Source organism: Giraffa tippelskirchi, chromosome 1, assembly GCF_054371585.1.
Source record: "Giraffa tippelskirchi isolate mGirTip1 chromosome 1, T2T-mGirTip1v1.2.pri, whole genome shotgun sequence".
NCBI lineage: Eukaryota > Metazoa > Chordata > Mammalia > Artiodactyla > Giraffidae > Giraffa > Giraffa tippelskirchi.
In genome coordinates, this window is record NC_137275.1 from 31,311,571 (window position 1) to 31,336,452 (window position 24,882).

The following is a 24,882-nucleotide window of genomic DNA, read 5'->3' on the forward strand; positions in this document are numbered from 1 at the left end:
GAAAGGAAGTACTATACATTAAGAACCCAAAAGTGAGTTAGACACAGCAAATGAAAGACATTTTTTTTTTTTTAATGTAAAGCCTATCAACATCCCTCCCATATTACTGCCCACTGGGTTCCTATAAAGCCTCAGAATTAATAACACGTTGCCATGGACTTCAGGGATCCCATGATTTGGTCCTTGGTTGTCTCTCTAGCTGAACCTTTTCTACATTTCCCTGGCCCCACTGTGATCCAACACACTATGTTCATTTCTTCCCGGAACTCAACAAACTCACTCCTGTTCCAGCTCTAGGAACTTGCTACCACCTGGTTGCTCTTTGCCCAGTTCTTCTAGATGTTTCCTCACTATTTACCTCTTAGCTCAAAGGGCATTTCTTTGGGGATGATTCCTTAAACACCCTCTCCCCCTGGCTTCCAGTCACTCTTTATTCATCAGTGTGTTTTACTTTCATGAATTGAATCTTACTCTTTGGCTTATTTAAGTATTTCTTGAATGAATGAGTGAATATTAATCTAAAGTGTACAGTCTATGTAATGATAAATATGTGAGAGTTTTTATACAAGGGGATCACATTAGTAGAGCTGTATATTTAGAAGACAGTTCTCACTGTAACACTGTACAATGTAAATATTTGATAGGAAATCATCTGGAGATAAAGAGATCTATTAATGGCCACTGTGCTTGTTCAGATAAGACACAATGAATGCCTCAGGTTGGATGGTATTAAGCAAATGGGAAAAAGACAAATAGGAAAGACAATTCAGAGGTGACTGATGAGGTAAAGGAGTTGTTGAGAGGAAGATGTCTGTGACTTCAGGTTTCAGAGAATGGGTAAGCTAGAAAACTGCAAATAATATTGTTAATATATATATTTGCTTTCTTTATTTGATTGAACGGTAAAGGGAAGTAAACAGTGATAGGAATAAGAAATGAACAGACTCAAGTGGAAAAAGAGTGATATAATAAGAATGAGTCAGAAGAAACTAGAAGGTAGAGAAGATAAAAACCACCGTGCTGTGCTGTGCTTAGTCACTCAGTTGTGTCTGACTCTCTGCGACCCCATGGACCGTGGCCCTCCAGGCTCCTGTGTCTATAGCTCTGTCTATGTCTTCTCCAGACAAGAATACTGGAGTGGGTTGCCATGCTCTCCTCCAGGGGCTCTTTCCAACCCAGGGATTGAACCCAGGCCTCCAGCATTGAAGGTGGATTCTTTACCATCTGAGCCACCAGGGAAGCCCCAAACCCACTACAGCACACCAAAGAAAAAAAGGTTAGTGAAGAGGTGGAGAAATTATAATATTTTTAGATTGTCAGTGGGAATCTAAAATGCATAGATACTTTGGAAAAGTTTACCAGTTCCTCTAAATGTTAAACATAGATTTAACATATGACCATATTCAACTCTTTGATATACATGCAAAGAAATGAAAACATGTACATACAAGCTTTGAACATTAATGTTCATAGAACCATTATTTATAATAGCCAAAAGTAGAAACAATTCAAATGTCCTTTAGCTGATGAATACATAAATAAATCATAGTATATCCATAAAATGGAATATTATTTGACAATAAAAAGAAATGAAGTTTTACCTTTCATTATGGAAAACCATATTGATATGATACATGATACCACATTGATGAATTTTGAAAAGACTACATTAGGTGAAAGAAGACAGATAACAAAGACTTCATATAATTTTATTTATGTGAAATATCCATAATAAGCAAATCCACAGAGACAGAAAGAAGATTAGTGATTGTCTAGAGTGAAGGGGCTAGGGGAAAACAGAGAATGACTATTAATGGGTATGGGAATTCTGTTTGGGGTGATGAAATGTTTGAAAATTGATTGTGATGATGGTTGCACAACTTTTGTGAACACGCTGAGAACAACTGAATTTCATACTTTAAGTGAGTGAACTGTATGGTACGTGAATTACATCTCAATAAAGCTGTTAAAGAAATAAAAGAAAGAGAGACAAAAGGAAAGAAGAAGGAGGGAAAACACCAAAAAGTTCTAGAAGCTCAAAAGGGTGTTTTAATTAAATATAAAAGCTCCTGAGAACTATTGTTCATTGAAGCTGTCAGTTACCTGCCTCTCACCATCCTCCAATTTGGCATTCAGGAGACCTCTACAGCAGTATCAAACAGTTCCTTCAGTAATTCTTTCTGACTCAAGAAAATCCTCAGTTAATTGTCTTTTCATGTTTTAAACTTTACTATCTCCCAATGCTCAGATATAGTGACAGAACTCTTTCATTAGGAAGGATTTGTAGCTAACACATTAGGACACATTTCAATGTTCAGAGAAGCCCTGTGTCCTTGTGGAGGTCAAAATTTGTTGATAAATAACAGTAGGAAGAGACACGATTAAAGATAAATAATGCTTAATTGAAAACATTAGTAGGAAATCAGGAAAGTGTACAAAAAAAAATTGAAGCCAAAGTGGGTGGGAAGTACTGCTCCAGCTGACCTTCTTCAACAGCCCAGGTCAATGACATTTGTCCTCTTTTTGGTTTTCATCAGGCTTTAATGACCTCAGTGTTCTAAAATTCCCTTCAAGGAACAGCTTCTCATAGAATTTCACCATGTAAATTTGCATTAATGAGCAGAGCTCTGAAGAGTAACACTCTCTGACCTTGTTTATTCCCTTTTGAACTCTTATCAACTAAAACACTAATTATTTTAATTACATTTTAATTATGACATCCATCAACTTTTTATTTATGAAACATTATACCTTTCTTATTTGCATTATGTGGGGTTATGTAAACAATACACAGAGCTTGTCAGAACATGAAGTATAAAAGAAAGCACAAATCACTTAAGCTTTTACACAACTTTGAATAAGTCTATCCACATTACAGATTTAATGAAAGTCTCACAATATCCGGTGGTACAATTGAAATGATGATCATCATCATTGTTCAGCCACTGTTATTATGAGCAATAACACCACCTCCTACTGATATTTGCATAGCAGCTTTCTTCCAGAGTTATTCCATCTTCCTCAGGTGATGAATTAAAACCCCAGCTAGACGATTCATCTGTATTGTTTTGCCTTGAATTTTCCCATACCCATTATTTTTGCCCAGTAATTCTTTCCTCGTGGATGCTCACCAGGTGAGCATCAAAATGTGTTCACCACATAACGTCTACCTCTGAATCCTATGATTTCTCTTGAAGGCTCTGAAGTCCTTCCTCAACCCAGAGAGAATGATTCTATCTGCTGGAACTCTCCACAGGGAAAATCAGGGCTTTGCTAGTCTCTCAAGCTGCTTCCCTATCTCTGTGTATTTTGTGCCTAGTGTCATCACTCAGATTCTGAAGTCCTGGACATCAGTTCTCACTTCTTTCTTTCATGAACAGCACATCCACCATCTAGTATAAACTTCCCACCAGCTCACTCCACTCCATTTATGTACAAATTCCTTGCTAACATTTTCAGTTGCTTTCGATAATAAAAATAAGAAAATAATCCAAACTCCTAAGTCCTTACCCTGTTTTAGATACAGTTCTAAGTGCCCTTTCATACATTAACTCATTTAATATTTTCAATAAATCCCACAAGTTGGGCATTACTACTTTCATCTTGCCATAAGGAAGCTGAGGCACAGAGAAGTTGAATGACTGTCCAAGGTCTTGCAGTGGGAAGTCAGGACAAAAACTCAAGTAGGCTGGCTGCAGAAATTACACTCTTAACTGCTCAGCTGCTGGACAACCTCTTTCAGAGACCAGAAACCCTTCAAATCATGTGGTGGCTGCTGTGCAGAAAAATCACTTTATTCCTCATATTTGAATTATTGAGCTTCCCACATGGTACAAGTGGTAAAGAACCCGCCTGCCAATGCAGGAGACATAAGAGAAGTGGGTTTGAACCCTGGATCAGGAAGATCCCCTGGAGGAGGACATGGCAACCACTCCAGTATTTTTGCCTAGAGGATCCCATGGACAGAGGAGCCTGGAGACTTACAGTCTATGGGGTCACAAAGAGTAGGACACAACTGAAGTGACTTAGCATGCACACACATTGATTCACTGACTGACAACATTTTGATTAAATAAAGCATTTGAAAAAGCTCCAGGAAAAATAATAGATGCTCAGAGAGCCATGTAAGGTGAAATAACCTGAAGATATACGTGGGTAAAAGTTGTAACATTGAAAGAGAATGGTTGATAATGAAAAGAGAAGGGTAAGTTCTTTCTATTTGAGGTTTGGTTGAATACCTCCCCATGAGATAGTCTGGATAATGTGTCTGTGAGTGCTCAGTCACAACTGACTCTTTGCGACCTTTTGGACTATAGCCCACCAGGCTCCTCTGTCCATGGGATTTCCCATGTAAGAACATTGGAGTGGGTTGCCATTTCCTCCTCCAGAGGATCTTCATGACCCAGGGATCAAACCTGTCTCTCCTGAATTGGTAGGCAGATTCTTTACCACTAGTGTCATCTGGGAAGCCAGTCTGGATGATAAGCCCCCTCAGAATTTAAACAAAAGTAGAGAGCGTTAAAGGATGAGATGGCTGGATGGCATCACCGATGTAATGAACATGAACTTGGGCAAACTCCAGGAGGTGGCGAGGCACAGGAAAGCCTAGAGTGCTGCAGTTCATGGGGTCTCAAAGAGTCGGACACGACTGGACGACTCAAGAACAACAACAAGAGGAGGGATTAAAAGGATGACACTTTTCAAAAATACGTTGACTCTTTGTGAAAGGCTTTCTAAAGCCTGCTGAAAGGATAGCTTTTGTCACTGCTCATCTTCACTTTGATGTGAATGCCTCAAAGGTGAGGTCACTTAAATATTTCCTTTGTTTGGATGTCAAAGGCTTTTCTAGGGCTGGATTTTCCTAACTACAGTGAACCTGTTTAGTCATCTTATTGGAACAGTCTGACCAAAATTAAATTCTTTGTATCCGAAGGGTTAGGGGGAAGGAGAAACCAAGAAGGGAAGAGGAGAAAGCTTCCCATTAGCAATTTTTAAGTACAAAATGTACAATTGTATCTTGATTCCAAATAAGTGCTTAATCTGATTTCTCCTCCTGCCATGTTTGCAGTAATTCATCTCTAGCAAAACTCTCTACTAAAAATAGTTTTCTGTTGCAAGTAGTTTAGTGTTGCTTCTACCTTATAACACAAGATTTTATTTAGTAAACAAATATCTGCCAATATCGAACAACCACTGAAATTAGTCATTGAAACTAGTCAATGTTTAAGATAAAATTGGGTTAGAACTAAAATAAATCAGGAATAAGGCATTGTTTTATTTAAAACAAAAACATATATTAATAAATATTTGAGGGCATGTCAGCATGGTTTCCTGGTAGCTCAAACAGTAAAGAATCTGCCTGCAATGAGGGAAACCTGGGTTTGATCCCTAGGTTGGGAAGATTCCCTAGAGAAGAGAATGGCAACCCACTCCAGTGTTCTTGCCTGGAGAATTCCATGGAGAGAGGAGCCTGGTGGGCAACAGTCCATAGGGTCACAAAGAATCGGACACAACTGAGCAACTACCACTTTCACTTTCTGCATGGTTAAGGAAACAAACTCAAACAATTTTTCACTTATGACCCTTACATAAAATGATAAGTAAGTCACAGTGATTTTCTAGAGTTCAAACAGTTCAACAAGAAACCACATCATTTTGATAATGAGAATTTTGTTGCAAAACAATCTCCCTCCTTATGAATGGTTTTCTATATCTGATACAGAGGGAGAAAGAATGAGAAGATGGATCTGGCATTTTCAAGTTTTAAAAAAGTATCATTATTTTTCAGCCATTATTTCCTCCAAGGAGATATCATTAGTTCTTCTCTGAAACTCTATCAGAAATGCTCTACAAATCTGGTACAATGTGTTACACTATGCTCCTCCTCTAAAATACTGTAAGTTCCCGGAGGGGAATATTGAAGATTCTTTTCTATGTTCACCTGCATTTCATATATATGTAAATAAGTGTTAGTCACTCAGTCATATCTGACTCTTTGCAACCCCATGGACTATATAGCCCTCCAGGCTCCTCTGTCCATGGGATTTCCCAGGCAAGAATACAGGAGTGGGTAGCCATTTCCATACATAGTACTGCTCAACAAATATCTACCAAGCTAACTAATTGCTCTCTCGTAATTAACTTCACCTCCATTCTCATTTATGAACTCTACTTTCTCAAGCATGTTCTTGAGACATTCTTATCCTTGTCTCATGTCACCTTAATTTACACTATTCCCTCTGCCTGTGATGCATCCATTCTTGCCAACTCTTCCTTCTCATCCTTCAAGAAGCAGTTCACAAGACAATTTGTCTAAGGCAAAACCATGTACCCGCTCAGCTTCCATAGCGTACCAGGCATAATTCCATCATGACATTTATCACTCCTATTACAGTAGTTAGTTAATATGTTTCTAGATCACACATTCTTTGAAAATGGAACCTATATATTATTCATTTTTGAGTCTCAAGCAGAAAGTGGCACACAAAAGAAACTCAGCAAATCTCAACTGAGTTCATGATTGCCCATGATCTTCTACTAATAAAAGTGATGATACATTCACCAGCGCTTGCCTGGGCCCAAGCAGGATCCCAGCTCTTTTATAGATACTTCAAATGTTTGTGGGTGTAATACTCTTCCCATCAACCAAAGAGTAGAAGACCAGAGTAACTTTAACTTTAGATCCTTCCAGAAACACAGAAGAACTCAGATTTGGTGCTACCTGAGATACTTATAAGAGGAGGTCAGGTTGATGGTTCTGAGTGGGGAAACTGCCTCTATCTTCTTGCCCAGATACAAAGATGCATTGTTGCTGTTGTTTTTCGGTCAGTAAGTCTTGTCCAACTCTTTATAACCACATAGACTGCAGCCCACCAGCCTCCTCTGTCCTCCACTATCTCCTGGAGTTTGCACAAATTCATGAACTTGAGTCGGTGATGCTATCTAACCATCTTGTCCTCTGCCACCCCCTTTTCTTGCTCTCAGTCTTTCCAAGCATCAGGGTCTTTTCCAGTGGGTTGGTTCTTCACATCAGGCAGTCAAAATTTTGGAGCTTCAGCTTCAGCACCAGTCCTTCCAGTGAATATTCAGGATTGATTTCCTTTAGGATTGTCTGGTTTGATCTCCTTGCAGTCCAAGGGACTCTCAAGAGACTTTTCCAGCACCACAGTTCGAAAGCATCAAGCATCCCTAATCCTTCCAGATCACTGATGCCAAAAGGCACACCTAAATTAATATCTTTAACTTTTTAGCTAGGGCCTATTTTCCACTAGCTACCAGCTCCAGGGAAGAAAATTCCTTATTCTTCTTTTCCATGTGTAATTTTTAACAGAACAAGAATGGGTACCTTTAACTTTCAAAAGGATATTTCTGTTCAATTCTCCCATAGATTAGATCCTCCCAGACAATCCATGTTAATCAGACTCTGTCATTATTCAGTTAGTCCTTAGACTCTGGGCCCTGACATTAGCATGGAGACAGGCTTTGCCACATTTTCCCACTTCCACAAAATTTTCCCAAATATCAGTCATTTGCATTCCACTTTCATTCTTTCCATTATATTTTCAATATGTTTAAATATATTATTGTCTTAATATTTTTCTTTAAATCGATTACTTATTCAAATAAATCTGTACTTATCCTGTGCAACATCACCTATAAAAGTCACAAGTTTAAAATCTTATCGTCTTATGAAATAGATGTTTATTATATAACACCAGTGGTTCTCACACCACGTAGTTCCTTGGGCCAAAATGCCAAGCTATCACTATTTATTTGTTTATCATATTAATGATATCATTTTGGTTCACATATTATTTTTTCCTTATAGTTCCATTCTGTTTTCTTTTCTTCAACCTGTTCTATTTCAGATGCTCTCTGTAGGCATTATAGATTACTTGTCTTATAAATAGGGATTATGGGTTTAAGAAATGTGAAAGAGTCCCAAAACCTATGTCCTAGTGACAATTGTTCCAATATCCACTTTGAGGATCTAGTAATCTCTCTGAGTCTGTTCACGCTAGAATGAGAGGAGTGTCCCAGAAGCCCTCACTCTTTGAGGCTCATATGATTTGAGGCACATAAACCAAATATAAGGTATTAGTTCATTTACAAAAACAAAAATATTTCAGAACATCTAGTGTAATGAATCAGAAACAAAGGAAATAGTAGTCAACTATAGTACAATTCTGACTTTTTAAAATCAAAATGTAAAGTCAAATGCCAATGGGACCTTTAACGGTACTTTTTCTAATTTTTTATACAAAAATATATTTAAATGTTACTAAGTACAGTAAGGGCTAACTATGAATTCCAGAAAAAAATATTCTATATCAAAGCTATGTGAAATTGAGATTCTAGTGTTTAAGTTCTATTTGTTTGTAACATAAAACTCTTTCTCAAAAGGCCATCAGTTCTGGGTAGAAGAACACATTCATTGAAACCATGGATGATTGCCCTGATTATTACAGCTGTTGTGTTGATTCTAGCAGTAATCATCGGTCTCCTTGTTTATTTTTTGGTATTTGGTAAGAATCTGATTGCATTATTTTGAAAATTCAAAATATTTTGAAATTTAAAATTGATTTTAAAATCTTAATATTTTAGAAACCCTTTTCTAATATTTTAAAACATAATTTTCATTGCAATAATAGTTTATATAAATGTATTCATACTTTATATAATTCGATATTTATTTGCATAAATTTGTCTACATTTGGGAAATGTAAAAATTTATGTGTAAAAATTACTTCTAGCATTTAAAATTTGACTTGATTCATATAATATTTTCTCTCAAACAGTGAAGTAGAGTCATATCATATGTTGTTGTATGGTTAAATAATATTTAATGTACTGAGAGAAAAATATTATTTTAGTAGCCATTCTAAGTTTGAGGTCAGCTTTTTGAATATAATACATTCTACTATTATTATTTAATTAACAGCTTAAATTTATAAATTACAACTAACAGGTGGTAATTGTGTCAGGATACAACTGACAACCATGTGATTATGAGAATGTGTGATCTTAATAAAGGGTTAAAGGAAGTGTTGGCTACAGCTGTTGTGTTTAATTCCCAACAACTTGTCAGTTACAGGAGTTTTCTGCATATCATCTCTTCTGATAGTTATACAACTCAAATGATCCATTTTTGTTCTCCCTTCCAGATCAGAAGGTTCATTATTACCAAACTTCCTTCCAGATCCATAGTATTGAATATAATCCTGATTTTTCAGTGGAACATTCAAAAAATAGGACCGACCTGAAACAAAAAATCAGTAATGAGGTAAGTCTGAGCTTTTCTGCCATCATTCCTACCCTGACAATATTATTATGGAGTTTAAATTATAATAAGAGGCAGTTTGAGAACATACAAAATTGCAGTTATCTTAGGGTTGCCAGAAAAACAAAGAATGCCCAGTTAGATTTTAATTTCAGATTCTCCTGAGTATATATTTCATGCTTATACTAAAAAATCATTCATTGTTTATCTGAAATTAAAGCTTAACTATATTTTTATTTGCTAATCCTGGCGACTCTAACTATCTCAGGAAGATTGGAATGATACATTGGACGAAGGATAATTGTACCATATGCTGAACAACATAAGCCCAAGAGATAAATAGGTAGCTCAAATACACACACACACAAATATATTAGATTTATCTGGAGACATAACTTAGTTAGGTACAAACATTACCACATACAATATAGTAAGCACCTACTGTGTGCATGACCTGATACATTTCCCATTAGGCAACTTATATTGAACATTTTATTCCCAAAAATATGCCATAGAAACACACAGACTAGCTCTTTCACTGAAGATTTCAGTTTATTACACAGCTTCTACAGAGTATAGCATTGACCAAAGATGGCAATCTTTGCCAGGTTTAGAAATACTTCTTTAGATCTTTCCCAACCAAAAGCAGAAGCTGATGAAATGAGTCGAAGGATGCAACTGAGTAGGACTGGTGTGCCTTTCCAAAAATACATCCTAAGCAAATACTTAGGGGAAAAAAAAATTGGTGCAGAATATATAGTATTTTGTTATATGATATTAGGTAAAGATTTGGTGCCTTTTCTTGATAAGTATATTAATTTTTAAAAAGTGTTTCCCAAAATACACATTTTCCTCCTCTTCCCCATTTACCACAGTTTCAAAACACAGCCTATAAATTTTCACCAAAGCCTAAAAGGCTTATTTTTAATCACTCATGGGGATGATAATTATGTTTGAATGATAATGGTTGTTAAGTCCATTCATAGCAAGTTTTCAATGAAATTCAGTCTCTGTACTGGCTGTTGAAATATGTGACTTCATTCAACTCTTTTTATCATTCATCTTTGACCAGGTGACAATTTATTCAAATACCAACATTCAGTTACAGAGATGACCTTTATGACAAGATTATGCCCAAATGACCTTTCTGGGCAAAGCTGTAAACACACTTAGAAGGAAGTGTTATTTGAATCACTGTACATTTTATACAAGCATTATTGTAATATACTGAAATGTGCAAAATTCATATTTAACAAAGTTCTACACTTTTTTTTTCTTTTCTCAGATAGATGAGATATTTCAAAGATCCAGTTTAAATCATCATTTCATCAAGTCTCATGTTTTCAATGTTAGGTAATTATAGCTAATTACTTTGATGAAAAGACAACTTTGCATTATTTAGTTTTTCTTCAATTATTTGCTTTCTGGATGTGATGTAAAAAATTAAGATATACTGAGAGTAAAAATAATTTAATATTATTACATTTCATTGTTATTTCTCCTTTACAGAGTACATTTAGGGAGAGTGCTGTAACTTGAGTAGTGATGAAACATATTCTACTGGTTGTCCTTTTAAAGTTTTTTGTATGTCAGTTAAAGATTGTTACAATCATTAAAAACTCCTCTCAATTTTACTTACATTTTAAACAATAAACAAATACAATGGATTTTTTAAATCAAGAATAAAATACAAGGTTGATGAATTTAACAAGTGCTTTTATTTGTCCAGGAAAAAAAAAATATTTTACCATTTTCAGATACTCTCCCCTCCCTAAATATCATCAAGTTTTACAAACTAGGAGTAATTCAGGTATTAACACCTATATAATACAGAAAGGGAAAACATCAATGACAATGAAGAGTATAAAATATTTATGTTGTATTTTCTTGAAGATATAACTATATTTATGTAATAAGTTATAAAATAGTAATTACTATGCTACATCCTCACCCATTTATTCTGATATTTTTGTTTTTCAGGCCAAGTAATAATGGTTTGAAAGTAAACGTATTGCTCAAATTTCAGTTTACCCCTAATAACGCAGACATAATAAAAAGAGAAGCTGATAGCATTTTGCATCAGAAGTTGAAATTAAATGAAAGCTTCGTGAAGATAGATACTTCATTGCCCTATCTTAAAGGCAAGAAATACCATTTTTCTTTCTTTGTTATAGTTTATTATTTTAAGTCTTCTCATCTACAGAGAAATCTTTATTTAACCATAAAATTAAATCACTTTTATTTGTAAGTCTCTTATTTACTTGATAATAAACAAATCTCCACATAATAAACACTTCCTTTGGTTAGTATGGTGACAATTGTAAAACAAGGATAATATGATAATCCAAATACAGTAGTATTTCTTACTCTTTAAAAAAGACCTAGTGGAATTGTCTGAACTAATTAAGCATTGTTGTTGTTGTTCAGTTGCTAAGTCTTGTCCAGCTCTCTGTGACCCCATGAACTGCAGCATGCCAGTCTTCCTTGTCCTTCACTATCTTCCAGAGTTTATTCAAATCTGTATCCATTGAGTCTGTGATGCCATCCAACCATCTAATACTCTGCTGCCCGCTTCTCCTCCTGCCCTTAATCTTTCCCAGCATCAATGTCTTTTCCAATGAGGTGGCTCTTCACATCAGGTGGCCAAAATATTGGAGTTTCAGCTTTAGCACCAGTCCTTCCAGTGAATATTCAGGATTGATTTCCTTTAGGATTGACTGGTTTGATCTCCTTGTTGTCCAAGGGATCTCAAGAGTCTTCTCCAGCACCACAATTCAAAAGGATCAACTCTCTGGCGCTCAGCCTTCTTTATGTTCCAACTCTCACATCTGTACGTGACTACTGGAAAAACCATAGCTTTGACTATATGGACTTTTGTTGGCAAAGTGATGTCTCTGCTTTTTAATATGCTGTCTAGGTTTGTCATAGCTTTCCATCCAAGGAGCAAGTGTCTTTTAATTTAGCGGCTGCAGTCACTATCCACAGTGATTCTGGAGCCCAAGAAAATACAATCAGTCACTGTTTCCACTTTTCCCCCATCTATCTGCCATGAAAGGATGGGACCAGATGCCATGATCTAAATGTTTTGAATATTGAGTTTTAAGCCAGCTTTTTCATTCTCCTCTTTCACCCTCATCAAGAGGCTCTTTCGTTCCTTTTCACTTTCTGCCACTAGAGTTGTATCATCTGCGTATCTGAGGTTGTTGATATTTCTCTCAGCAGTCTTGAGTCCAGCTTGTGAGTCATCCAGCCTGGCATTTCACATGATGTACTCTGCATAGAAGTTAAATAATCAGGGTGACAATATATAGCCTTGACATATTCCTTTCCCAATTTTGAACCAGTCTGTTGTTCCATATCTGGTTCTAACTGTTGTTTCCTGTCCTGCATACAGATTTCTCAGGAGACAGGTAAAATGGTCTGGTATTCTAATCTCTTGAAGAATTTACCAGTTTGTTTTATCCACATAGTCATAGGCTTTAATGCAATCAATGAAGCAGAAATAGATGTTATGTATGTGGTAAAAATCTACTCTCTCCTATGGATTTGGTAATACTTAGTGCTTGGGTCTTTTTGATGCAATACTCTCTCCAATCTGAATTCAAAATCTAAGAATGGTCTGCACACAGATATCATAATATGTGAGGTACAAGCATGATTTGGCTCCAGTGAAAAGAAGTCTGATAGTTTTTCTTGTACTCCCATAACCTTTTCTAGGCATGTACGATAGGATTGGCCTAGGGAATAAAAGGAAGAGAAAAATGACACACCCTGACAGTACCTGTCTCAGGCATAAAGACACCATCTCATTTACAACAGACATATTTCTAGGTGATGAATGTTTGGGGCCTGAGATTAAACAAAGCTTATTATAATTTGAAGACTACTGTTAGCCTTCTATAAATTAACTTTGACATGTTCATATTTTACCAGACTAAATTGTGAAATGAGATTAAAAAGCTGACAAGTTACCAATAAGTCTTCTCTTGGTACTTTTTTTCCCCAAATTGTTTAGAGGGCTAGAGCAGATATATTATATGTTAAAGAGGAGAAAAGCATCATGGATTTGACTAAAGAAGAAAGACAGATTGAAGATAAAGAAATGAAGTCTCTGTAAGTAATGTTCAGCATTCAGTTCTGCTAGTCATGCAAACAGAACAGGGTAGATTCTGAATTTAGTGCACTGGGTTTAGACAGCAAAACAAAATTTCCTGAAAGAAACATTTTGTTAAAGAGGTGTAGGTATGTACAAAATTTTAATTTCAAAAAATTTAGATTTTGACCTCCCATTAAGACAATTGTTAGAAACTGAAACTCCATCATTTCTGTGTCTGTCCCCGACTCTCACCCCCGACTCTTACCCCCACTCTGTGATGTCAGTGGATTTAAGTTGTATACAGAGTTTCTGGATCAGGGTGGGGGGACTGGTCCATGCAGGCATCTGCTGGTGATCCATCCATCCGATGATTTTCGGTTGCCTGTCTAAGCAAGTTGCTGTTAAGACATATCTTATTCCCATGGGAAGGTCTCCTAAGATTCATAATTTATCCTGAGACGCTTCTGTCCTTAACAGGGTGCTTGAAAATTAATTCATATTTTATTTTTAAAAATTTGCTTTTCTGCAAAAGAGTGGTAAGTCCTTGAATACAGGAAATGTGTCTTCTGTAGACATAATCACCTTCCCAAGATTAGCACGGAACTCAGCACAGGACAGTAACAGGGTATTTGCAAAACATTGTGTCTTTAACTCTGTAAACTAACTCAGAGTCTCAAAAGTGAGCATGAAACAGAAGTAGTGTTTTAACATTAACAGATACCACAGAACACTGAGGAAGCTGGAATCCTTCCTTTTCTCACTTAAGAGCTTTACAACTATGCTTTAGAAAGTAAGAGGTTGTATATGTAAAATGTAAAAACCAAAAGTCACGTTTTATAAGCAAGAGATCTAATTTAAATACATATAAAGAGAAAATGCATGGAATGCACACTAGGAAGGACTATAGGTGGTAGTGAAAAGAAACCAAGACTTAGAAACCAGAAGACCTATGTCCTAGCAGTAACAGTTGTAGCCTTCGATCAATTGTTGGACCTCTGTGTCTCAATTCCTGTTTCATAAAATGAAAATAGTAAGTGAAACTTATTCTTTAGGAAAATGTAAAAATTTTGAAAAGTACAAGAACAAGCAAATTAATGTAATGTATTATTAAATGGACTTTCTCTGATATCTTTATCAATGTTGATCCTGAGAAGTTGGAGAATTGATTAACTTGTCTTTTAAAAAAAGAGAGCTTGGAAACTAAATACCCAAATGGCTCCAAAACACAAATATTATCTGAGAATATCTTGAGTCCAGCATAAATCTGTTAAGCTTAGTCTTTTAAAGGTATTTTTTACAGGATTATGATAAAGCTCAAGGAGATGCTTTGAGTTTAGCTTTCAACTAAATTTTGTTTTGGGTAATGAATATTTAGTTAGAATAGGAAAGGAATGACAACAAATCAAAAATTTTAAAAAGCTGATTAATTATCTAAATATCATGCAATTCAGAAAAAAGAATGCTTTTTAAAAATCAATTTTAATTGGAGGATAATTGCTTTGCAATGCTGTGTTTATTTCTGCCATGTAACAACATGAATCAGCCATAAGTATACATATGTTCCCTCTCTCCTGAACCTCCCTCCCACCCCTCACCCTATCCCACTCCTCTAGGTTGTCACAGAGCATCAGACTGAGCTCCTTGTGTTACACAACAACTTCCCACTAGCTATCTATTTTACATATGATAATGTATATGTTTCCATGCTACTCTTTCAATTTGTCCCACCCTCTCCTTCCCTTACTGTGTCTACAAGTCTGTTCTCTGTGTCTGAGTCTATATTCCTGCCCTGCAAATAGGTTCATCAGAATCATTTTTCTATATTCCATATATATATATGCATTAATATATGATATTTGCCTTTCTCTTTCTGACTTACTTCACTCTGTATAACAGGCTCTATGTTCATCCACATCAGTTCAACTGACTCAAATTCATTCCTTCGTTCCTGGCTGAGTAATACTCCATTGTATATGTGCATCGCAACTTCTTTATCCATCTGTCTGTTGGTGGACATCTAGGTTGCATCCATACCCTGGCTATTGTAAATAATGCAGCAACGAACATTGGGGATGCATGCATGCATGTGTGCTAAGTTGCTTCAGTAGTGACAGACTCTTCACGACCCTATGGACTATACCCCACCAGGCTCTTCTGTCCACTGGATTCTCCAGGCAGGAATACTGGAGTGGGTTGCCCTCCCCTTCTCCAGGGGATCTTCCTGACCCAGGGACTGAACCCGTGGCTCCTGTATTGCAGGTGGATTCTTTACCAGAGACACTGGGGAAGCTCCAAATATTGGGGGTACATAAGTCTTTTTAAATTTTAGTTTTCTCAGTGTATATGCCCAGCATTGGAATTGCTGGGTCATATGGTAGTTTTATTCCTAGTTTTTTTGTTTTTTTTTTTAAGGAATGTCCATTCTGTTCTCCATAGTGGCTATATTAATTTATACTACCACCAACAGTGCAAGAGTTTCCTTTTTCCCACATGATCTACGGCGTTAACTGTTTATAGATTTTTTGATGATGGTTATTCTAACTGGTGGGAGATGATACCTCATTGTAGTTTTGCTTTCCATTTCTCTAATAGTAAGCAATGTTGAGTATCTTTTCATGTGTTTATTGACCATCTGTATGTCTTCTTTGGAGAAATGTCTTTTTAGGGCTTTAGCCCATTATTTGCTGGGCTGTTTAAAAACACCCTTTTTTTATTTGTTAGTTACGTCATGCTTCTCTGTAATATCTTACTATTTTTTCCTTACCTTTTTTTTTTGCTGTATACTCTTCAAACATCAAAGTTTTTATATTATTTTCTGTAGAAAAAAGAGAAAGATGATTCAGACTTTCTACTAGCATGTTTGATAGGCTTTTAAAACATTATTTTGAAACAATTATAGATTTACGTGAGGTTACAAAGAAATTTGTAGAGAAATCTCCTGCACTTGCACCCTCCCCCAGCCTTCCTTAATGCAGGACATTAAAACCAAGAAATTCAAATGGTTGCAATCCACAGAATTTATTCAGATTCCACAATAATATATGAACTAATTTGTGTGTGGATTTGTATGTATAGCTCTAGGCAATTTTATCACACATTGTATAACTACCACCAGAATCAATATATGCAACTGTACAATGTCAAGGCTCTCTAGTCTTACTTCTTTAAAGCCACATCTATTTCCTCTATCTATACCTAGCCCAACTACCACTAATCCATTTTTCATCTCTGTAATTACATTATTTTATAGATTTCACATAAATAGAATTATATACTTGGTATCCTTTTGAGATTGACCATTTTTGTTCAACGTATTTTGCTTGAGGTTCATCCATCTTATTGTATCAATAGTCTGTTCCTTGTTATTGCTAGGCAGTTTTCATAGGATTCCAGTTTGCTCTGCTGGAGAGCATTTGAGTAGTTTCAAGTTTTGGGCTACTACAATGAAGCTGCTATAAACATTCATGTCCAGGTTTCTTCATGAAAATGTCTTCATTCTTTGGTATAAATGTCTGAGAGTACAACTACAGTTGATAAAAGCATTTTTAGTTTTGAAAGAAACTACCAAACTATTTCTAAGAGTGGCTGTATCATTTTGCATTTCCTATTATATGAGTTACCCAGTTTCTCTGCATCTTTGCCAAAATTTGGTGTTATCATTATTTTTCATTTTAGCCTTCCTGATAGGTGTGTAGTGATATCTACCTACACCCTCTTCTGTTTAACTTATATTTTAATAAATTGACCTGGGATTAATTAATTAGATGTAGTCATCCTTAATGGCAAACAATATTCTTCCCCATGCCAGTGATTTTATAATTATGAACAGGATTTTCCCAGAGGCCACACATAGTCAGAAGAAGAGTTTAATCTATGTCTGGGCCTCTACATTTTGTAGAATTTTATTTAAATTAAGAATTTATTGACTCTTCAGTTCCTCCAGAATAGAAACATTCATGTCGTGTAGACAGAGTATTTAAATTATAATTGTTCCATTGCTGACCAATCCTCTTGTTTTTTTCCCACAGATATGAATAATGTACAAGCAGAGCACATCCTGAACAGCTGTAAGTTCAACATTATTATCGAGATATATATAAATCAAATGCTTGCATGGGTGCTCAGTCGTGTCCGACTCTTTATGACCCCATGGATTGTAGCACGTTTCCTCTGTCCATGGGATTTTCCAGGCAACAATATTGAAGTGGGTTGCCATTTCCTCCTCCAGAGTATCTTCCCCACCCAGGGATCTAACCCACATCTGCTGCATTGGCAGGCAGATTCTTTACCACTGAGCCACCTGGGAAGCCCATATAAATCAAATAATAGAACCCAAAACACTTTTGGAATATCACTATTCCCATATAAATGTTTTCCCAGAAGTATATAACATCTTTGAATGGATACATAATTTAACTCTCCCCAAGGGGAAGAATTACTATTAATAATTGGAAATATCTATATGGACATACTTGCTCTACCACAAAGAAAGTTTTGCTGATGACTTTTTTTTTACAATCCCTTTTCATTTTATCTTATTTGTTTTTATTTGGCTCATTTTGTTAAAGCAGAAGATTTTGCTTAGAATTTAATGACATCTACTAACTTTAATATGTGAACTTCGACATTTATGCTATTGTAGCGTAATGATTGTAACATTAGAGAAGTATTTTAGAAGAGTAAAAATGGTATTTTTCTGCTATAAGTACTGTACATTTCACACTCAAAATTGTCAAAAATCACTTAGGTAAACTTCTGCCCATAAAAATGTGATTCAGAAAATGTGAAAAAAAAATTAAAGTGAAATTGCTGTAAGATGTATCAAATATTTTTTGTTAATCCTTTTTTCAGTGTGAATGATTATTATTCTGTCATGCAGTTTTGATTAATATAAGGCAAGCTTATGTTTCCATCTTAATGTGCCAAGCATACTCACACACATTTATAACTCTGGAAATAACCGTCTAATTCCCTCTGACAGGTTGCGGTTTAGGGAGGCAGTTCCCATCCATGGAAAGAATTGCCGATGGTAGTGTTGCAAAGAAAGCTGATTGGCCTTGGCAAGCCAGCCTGCAGGTTGATGGCATCCATTTCTGTGGAGCCACTTTGATTAGTGAGGTGTGGCTCCTGACTGCTGCTCATTGCTTTGATTCGTAAGTCCTCACCTGTGCTAACTTCTCCATATATAACAAAAATCACCAATTTCATCTCTTCACCTTCACATCCTGTAATTATTATCCCCTTTTCATTCATCATCTTAGACCCTAAAATGGTATACATAATTGTCCAGCAGACTTAGAAGAAGTAACAATTACTGAAGAATAGGAAAAAATTAGAATATTTTCAATTCCAACTGAATATAGATTCTCCAACAACCTCAACCTTAAAAACAAGTTAACATCACAAAAAGTTAAACACATACACACACACACACACACACACCAGTTTCCCTGAAATATACTCCGCATTTCTTAAAATAAAACTCATGTAATAGTATCCCAACCCTCAAGCTTACATCTGATTTTCCCGCATGAATATCTGGTGCTGTGCTTTTATTATTTGTATGCTTTTTGGTGACTTAACATATGGAACACTTGGGGATACTAAAGAGATACAATAAACCTATTGAAATGCATATAAAATGGGAAAATATTCTGGATAAAATGTTTACTGAAAAGGAAGGATGTGAAAACAATATAAAAATGGCTCCACCTCTCTCTCCTTCCCTCTCTCTTTTCTCTCTCCGTAGATATACATACATTTATATGCACGGATATGAGTACTTATGTGTGTGTACATGTGGGTACATATGTCTAATTTTTATTTACTTGTATACTCATCAACTAATCTGAATTACTTTTACAACCAAAACTGGCGATAATAAAGTTTCCTTTAAAAAAATACAAGCTTTCCCTCGAGGAGAGTAATTTAAAGCTATTTTAGAATGGGGAAGGGTTATCAGCAAAATGAAACAAAGCAGTCCCAGGGACAAGTCACAAATAAAGAAAGTGGGAGGATCCCAAGCAACTACCACTTTAAACAATTTGCCCTTCCCCACCATTATGTCCATGCTCATTCAGAGTCCTGGGCAACTTCTGATCAGAAATGATCTAAACCAACCATAATCCTTTTAATCTGTGATCAGCTACAAAAACCCCAAACGCTGGATGGCTAGCTTTGGGACAACTCTAAGCCCCCCACTAATGAGACGAGAGGTGCAGTTGGTTGTCATTCATGAAGACTATGCTGCCCATAAGCATGACGATGACATCGCTGTGGTGAAACTCTCCGCCCCTGTCATATTTTCGGACGAGGTGCACAGAGTCTGTCTCCCAGATGCTACTTTTGAAGCCTTGCCTGAGAGCAAAGTGTTTGTCACTGGATGGGGAGCTGTAAAAGCAAATGGTGAGTATCTCAGTAAAGATGTTCAAGTGAAAAAAGAAAACTCATCCTCCACTGGAATGCGTGCATGCATGCTAAGTAGCTTCAGTCATGTCCAACTCTTTGTGACCTTCTGAACCATAGCCTTCCAGGCTCTGTCCATGGGATTCTCCAGGCAAGAATACCGGAGTGGGTTGTCATTCCTTCCTCCCCTCCAGGGGATCTTCTCCCCCATTGGAAGAGATATAAGATAAAAAATCAAAATATAGAAAATAGATGAAATCAATATGCCACATGAAAAATATGGCAGAAACAAGATATAAACCCTTGGTGATAGACAGGGAAGCCTGGCATGCTGCAGTCCACGGGATTGCAAAGAGTCAGACGTGACTGAGTGACTAAACTAACGATAAATTATGAAAACTACTATTACATGGTACTGTACGTATTATCTTCTTTATGGGGTATTTTGGAAGCTATGTAGCTATAGCTTTCCTTTCAAAAAATGAAATGGCAACCTACTCCAATATTCTTGCCTGAGAAACTCCATGGACAGAGGAGCCTAGCAGGCTACAGTTCCTGGGGTCTCAGAAGAGTCAGACACAACTTAGTGACTAAACAACAACAACTTTCCATATAATGTTTTTCTTTCATTTGTTGCCTTTTGTACACAGAGATTGTTATGATTGATGATTCTCAAAGTATGTAATTTGTGAGCAGTAATAACGACAAGCTTTCTGTAATGTACAGAAATACGGTAAAACAGCAATACCTTAAGCAAGCAATTTGAATGGTGTTCTTGATGCTAAACATTAAAGGAGCCCTTTGTATCCATGTATCTATGAAAGAGTTTTTGAGCCTGAGACTTTATAAATTTGACAGACATAACATTTTAATACACTTAATAATATACAATAAACTGAAAAGATAGAACTTTAGAGCCTGATTTGAGTTTCCAGTTCCCATGTCTCTTGGTTGGATTTATTACATATAATTTAATCTGCTCTTGAATTTCTGACTCTTATGGGCCTCCCTGGGGACTCAATGGTAAAGAATTTGCCTGCCAGTGAAGGAGACACAAGTTCCACCCCTGGGTTGGGAATATCCGCTGGAGAAGGAAATGGCAACCTATTCCTGTATTCTTGCCTAGAAAATCTAATAGACAGAGAAACCTGCTGGGCTCTAGTATATGGGGTCACAAAAGACACAGACAAGATTAAAATACAAGCAACAATATAGACCCTTATAATCGCATTACAGTCTTGTTTGTGTCCTTGCTCAAAACATAGCTTTTATCTGAGTCTTTATCAGGTAGCGGTTAGTATTTTCCAGCAATAAGATTTTTAAATTAATGTGTATATATATATATACATATACATATACATATATATATATTTAGACATAATGCTGTTGCACACTTACTATAGTATAGTGTAAACATTACTTTCCATATGTACTGGAAAATAAAAAAAATTCTATGACTGGCTGTATTGAGATATTGACTTCAGTGTGGTGGTCTGGAACCAAACTTGCAATATCTCTGAGATATGCTTGGATAGCTTTGTGCCTTGTCAAGTGATGAGGCAGAATTTCAGATGAGGTAAGATAAACTGTCACAGATTATCCCAGGTGGTGAGGAATCCCCTGGATTTAAATCTAACGTTATCCTTCATGTAACTATGTGATCATGGCTAAGACTCAAAACCAGGTGAGTTTTGGTTTCCTCGTCTGAAAAAAAGAATACTCACATCTATCTTTGATGATGGTAGCTAGGATTAAATAAGATAGTAGGAGTCAATGAGCCAAGCATGGTACCTAGCACATAGAAGATACCTAGAAATAAAACTTGAATCTGAACACTGTCATTGAGTCCAGAGTTATATTACCTCTAGAAATATGTTTTATCACTGGTTCATCATTTGCAAGAAACAACAATTAACTATCATAAGCAATAATATGGAAATTCTTCATCTATTTATTTTTTTCCCTTTAGGTCCCTTTCCCAATACTCTGAGAGAAGTTGAAGTAGAGATCATAAGAAATGATATATGTAATCAAATTCATGTATATGGTGGAGCTGTATCATCAGGAATGATATGTGCTGGATTCTTGAAAGGAAAACTAGATGCTTGTGAAGTAAGAATACATTCAAATCTACAAAATGAATCTGTTACTAGAGATGACTTGACTGAACATAGACTAATGTCACTTTATGTGACTCTATGAAATTAAATTTGTGGAGGAGAGAGAATAGCAGAGTATACAGGGCTACATTTAAAACAGATAGCCAACAAGGACCTACCATATAGCACAGGGGACTCTGCTCAATATTCTGTAATAATCTTAATGGGAAAAGAATTTGAAAAAGCATAGATACATGTATATGCATAACTGAATCACTTTCTTGTACATCTGAAATTAACACAACATTGTAAATCAACTATACTCCTATATAAAATTGAAATTTAAAAAAAGAGTAAAATTTTAAAAAACAGGCATGAGTAGAAAATTTATAAAAAGTTACAGGGAACAGAAGAGCCATAAGAAATAGTCCTCGTTTACTACTGTCTAGTGCTGTGCTTAGTCGCTCAGTCATGTCCAACTCTTTGCAACCCCATGGACTGTAACCTGCCAGGCTCCTCTGTCTGTGGGGATTCTCAAGACTAGAACACTGGAGTGGGTTGCTGTGCCCTCCTCCGGGGGATCTTTCCAATGAAGGCATTGAACACAGGTCTCCCGCATTGCAGGTGGATTCTTTACCATTTGAGCCACCAGGGAAGCCCAGAGCCATATGTAAAGAATAATCACCAGCTGCAAACTGGTGGGCTCTGATTAAAGAAAAGGACTGCATGTAGATAGTAGAAACCAAACCAGAGAGACATACAATCATTGCTTCAAGCCATAGTCAGACTCTGTAGTCAGGTATCTAATCCCTCTAATTGCAAGGCGCTGTGGTCTGGGACCTGCAGATGTCTCCATGCCAGTAGAGCATCATCCCACCAGTGCTTGACCCTTTGAACTTAAACAGTGTATATCACATGAAATTATACTACTTAGGAGAGAAAATATCTATACATTCATTTTAAACTGTTACCTCACAAATCACATACTAATTAAATAAATTACATTTCCCTCAACCTTACAGAGCATTAATTTTAATCATCAAGCATTTAAAGATAATACATTGTAAAGTATGGCTATTTAAAGAACTGAAAATAAATAGTTAAAATAGTAAACCTTCTACCTATAGCATTTGAAACTGAATCCAACAGTTTAGCAATTCTATATTTGGCATAGACTCAACTCCACAAAAAAAAGGAATCTGTTGAATAGAGACTTGTGTCTGAGTTTATTCCATAAGAGAGCAGATGTTCTCATTCTGTTGGTCCATGCTCCCTTGCTTCCTTCACCTCTAGTATACTAAGAACCTAAATTAGGATTTAGGACTTTGGGAAAGAAGGTCAGGACTATTGCTTTTGGTAGACCAGCAGGATTGCTTTTGGTAGACCAGAGTTTTTACTGTCTGTCCACTGGGCACGAGATGTACTAAGAAGTATGTGATGGGAAGAGAGTTTAAAGGCACAAGACTCTAAGAACCCTGCCTATTTCAAACAGAATCATCTCTCTTATTTAAAAGAAACATCTGGAAGGGATTTCCATATAATATTTCTTTTAAGTGAATAGGCTCATTGCTAAAAGATAAAATTAAAAATCATTTGGGAAAGGGTTAAATGTATCAGGGAAGTCTTCTTGATTCCTACACTCAAACCAGTTCACTTAGGAGCAAAACCCTGTGTGTAATCAATGATGCGTTTATTTGGAATGTCCTTTGCCTATCTTTCTCCTCTCAAACCTATTGCTACACAGTGATACAGTGCCTAAGACACCTTCCTACCAACTGGTGGAACAAGGTAGGGATTCAGATTCAAAGCATGAGATTATTCCTACCTAACAGATTTAGGAGAGGCTTCATGGCAGAAGCGACACTTGAGGTCACATTTATGTAAGAAATGAATGCTTAGACCTAGGTTCAGTTTGTGCCGTCTGCTGAGACCAAGCAAAACTAAAAACTATACAAGGATAAAACTGAAACCTCAACTTTAGTCACACAACCTTCCAGAAAGAGACATTAATAGAGGTAAACAGAGATAATCAGATAACAGACAATAAGAACCTCAACTATTAAATTAATGGTGAGTAAAAACAGAATTTGTTTTTCATATTTCAACTTAAAATATTAATTTATTAGACATCCAGATTCTGATTAACTTGTATTTCTGACACCCCTTTATTTATCACATTGATCTTTTTTTTTTCTTCCCACTTGCCAGGGTGATTCGGGGGGACCTCTGGTTATAGCACGTGATGGAAACATCTGGTATCTTATTGGAATAGTAAGCTGGGGAATGGACTGTGGAAAAGAAAACAAGCCTGGAGTCTATACCAAAGTGACTCGTTATCGGGACTGGATTAAGTCTAAAACTGACATCTAATGTAATAACCACCTCTACATCCAAAATGTAAATGCCATGTGTGGCCTCTGGCAAATCATGTTTAGTATGTGCTGCTATGTATATTGTCATCAAATTCAAGATGCAAATAAGCCTGATCTGACAACTCTCCTCTAACATGTGAGGAAAGAAGTCTTTCTTTCACATCACCTGAAGTGTCTCACTGACCACAAGCATATACCATAGCGTCAACTCCAATAAGATCTGCCGTTGTTGCTAAGTGTCTCTGATTGCCTCCTGGCTCATCTTTTGGTTTCTACTACACACTTTCCATTTTAGAAAAATCCAGCAGTTTAATCAGATGAGTTCCAGCTGGCTAAGTATTTGTTATTTTTTTCCTGACAGAGCATACTGCCCTTCCTTGACTTCATAGGTTTTAGCTTCTTCCTCAAATAATCCTCATTAAGAATCTGTAGATTCACTACACCAGACAAATCCAGGTGATTCATTTTGGCTGACACTAATGCAAATGATGGAGAGGCATTAGACATGAAACCAGGACTCAAGAGATGGCACTACCAGAGTCCTTTCCCCTTTGCCCTCAGATGTTCATTTAACCTCTTTCTGAAACTTGAAAAATATTGACATTAAAATTTACACCCAACAGTGCAGAT

The 24,882-nt window shown here is 36.3% G+C and overlaps 1 protein-coding gene across 1 annotated transcript; it reads left to right on the top strand.

Moving 5' to 3' along the window:
* The first annotated feature begins 4,053 nt into the window (after positions 1-4,053).
* On the top strand, positions 4,054-24,493 carry LOC145544746 (transmembrane protease serine 11G-like). The gene is made up of 10 exons (XM_081587873.1): positions 4,054-4,204; positions 8,404-8,525; positions 9,165-9,283; positions 10,566-10,633; positions 11,261-11,421; positions 17,405-17,443; positions 18,358-18,529; positions 19,522-19,781; positions 21,751-21,893; positions 24,089-24,493. Exons 1-10 carry the CDS (start codon positions 4,191-4,193, stop codon positions 24,248-24,250), a joined length of 1,260 nt encoding a protein of 419 aa, XP_081443999.1. The 5' UTR covers positions 4,054-4,190; the 3' UTR covers positions 24,251-24,493.
* Positions 24,494-24,882: the final 389 nt, after the last annotated feature.

What these genes read in the sequence shown, in the direction of transcription:
- LOC145544746 (XM_081587873.1), top strand. An exon ending in TGTTTATTTTTTGGTATTTG is followed by an intron (nt 8,526 to 9,164) that starts GTAAGAATCTGA and finishes TCTCCCTTCCAG; the next exon opens with ATCAGAAGGTTCATTATTAC. An exon ending in TCTCATGTTTTCAATGTTAG is followed by an intron (nt 10,634 to 11,260) that starts GTAATTATAGCT and finishes TTTGTTTTTCAG; the next exon opens with GCCAAGTAATAATGGTTTGA.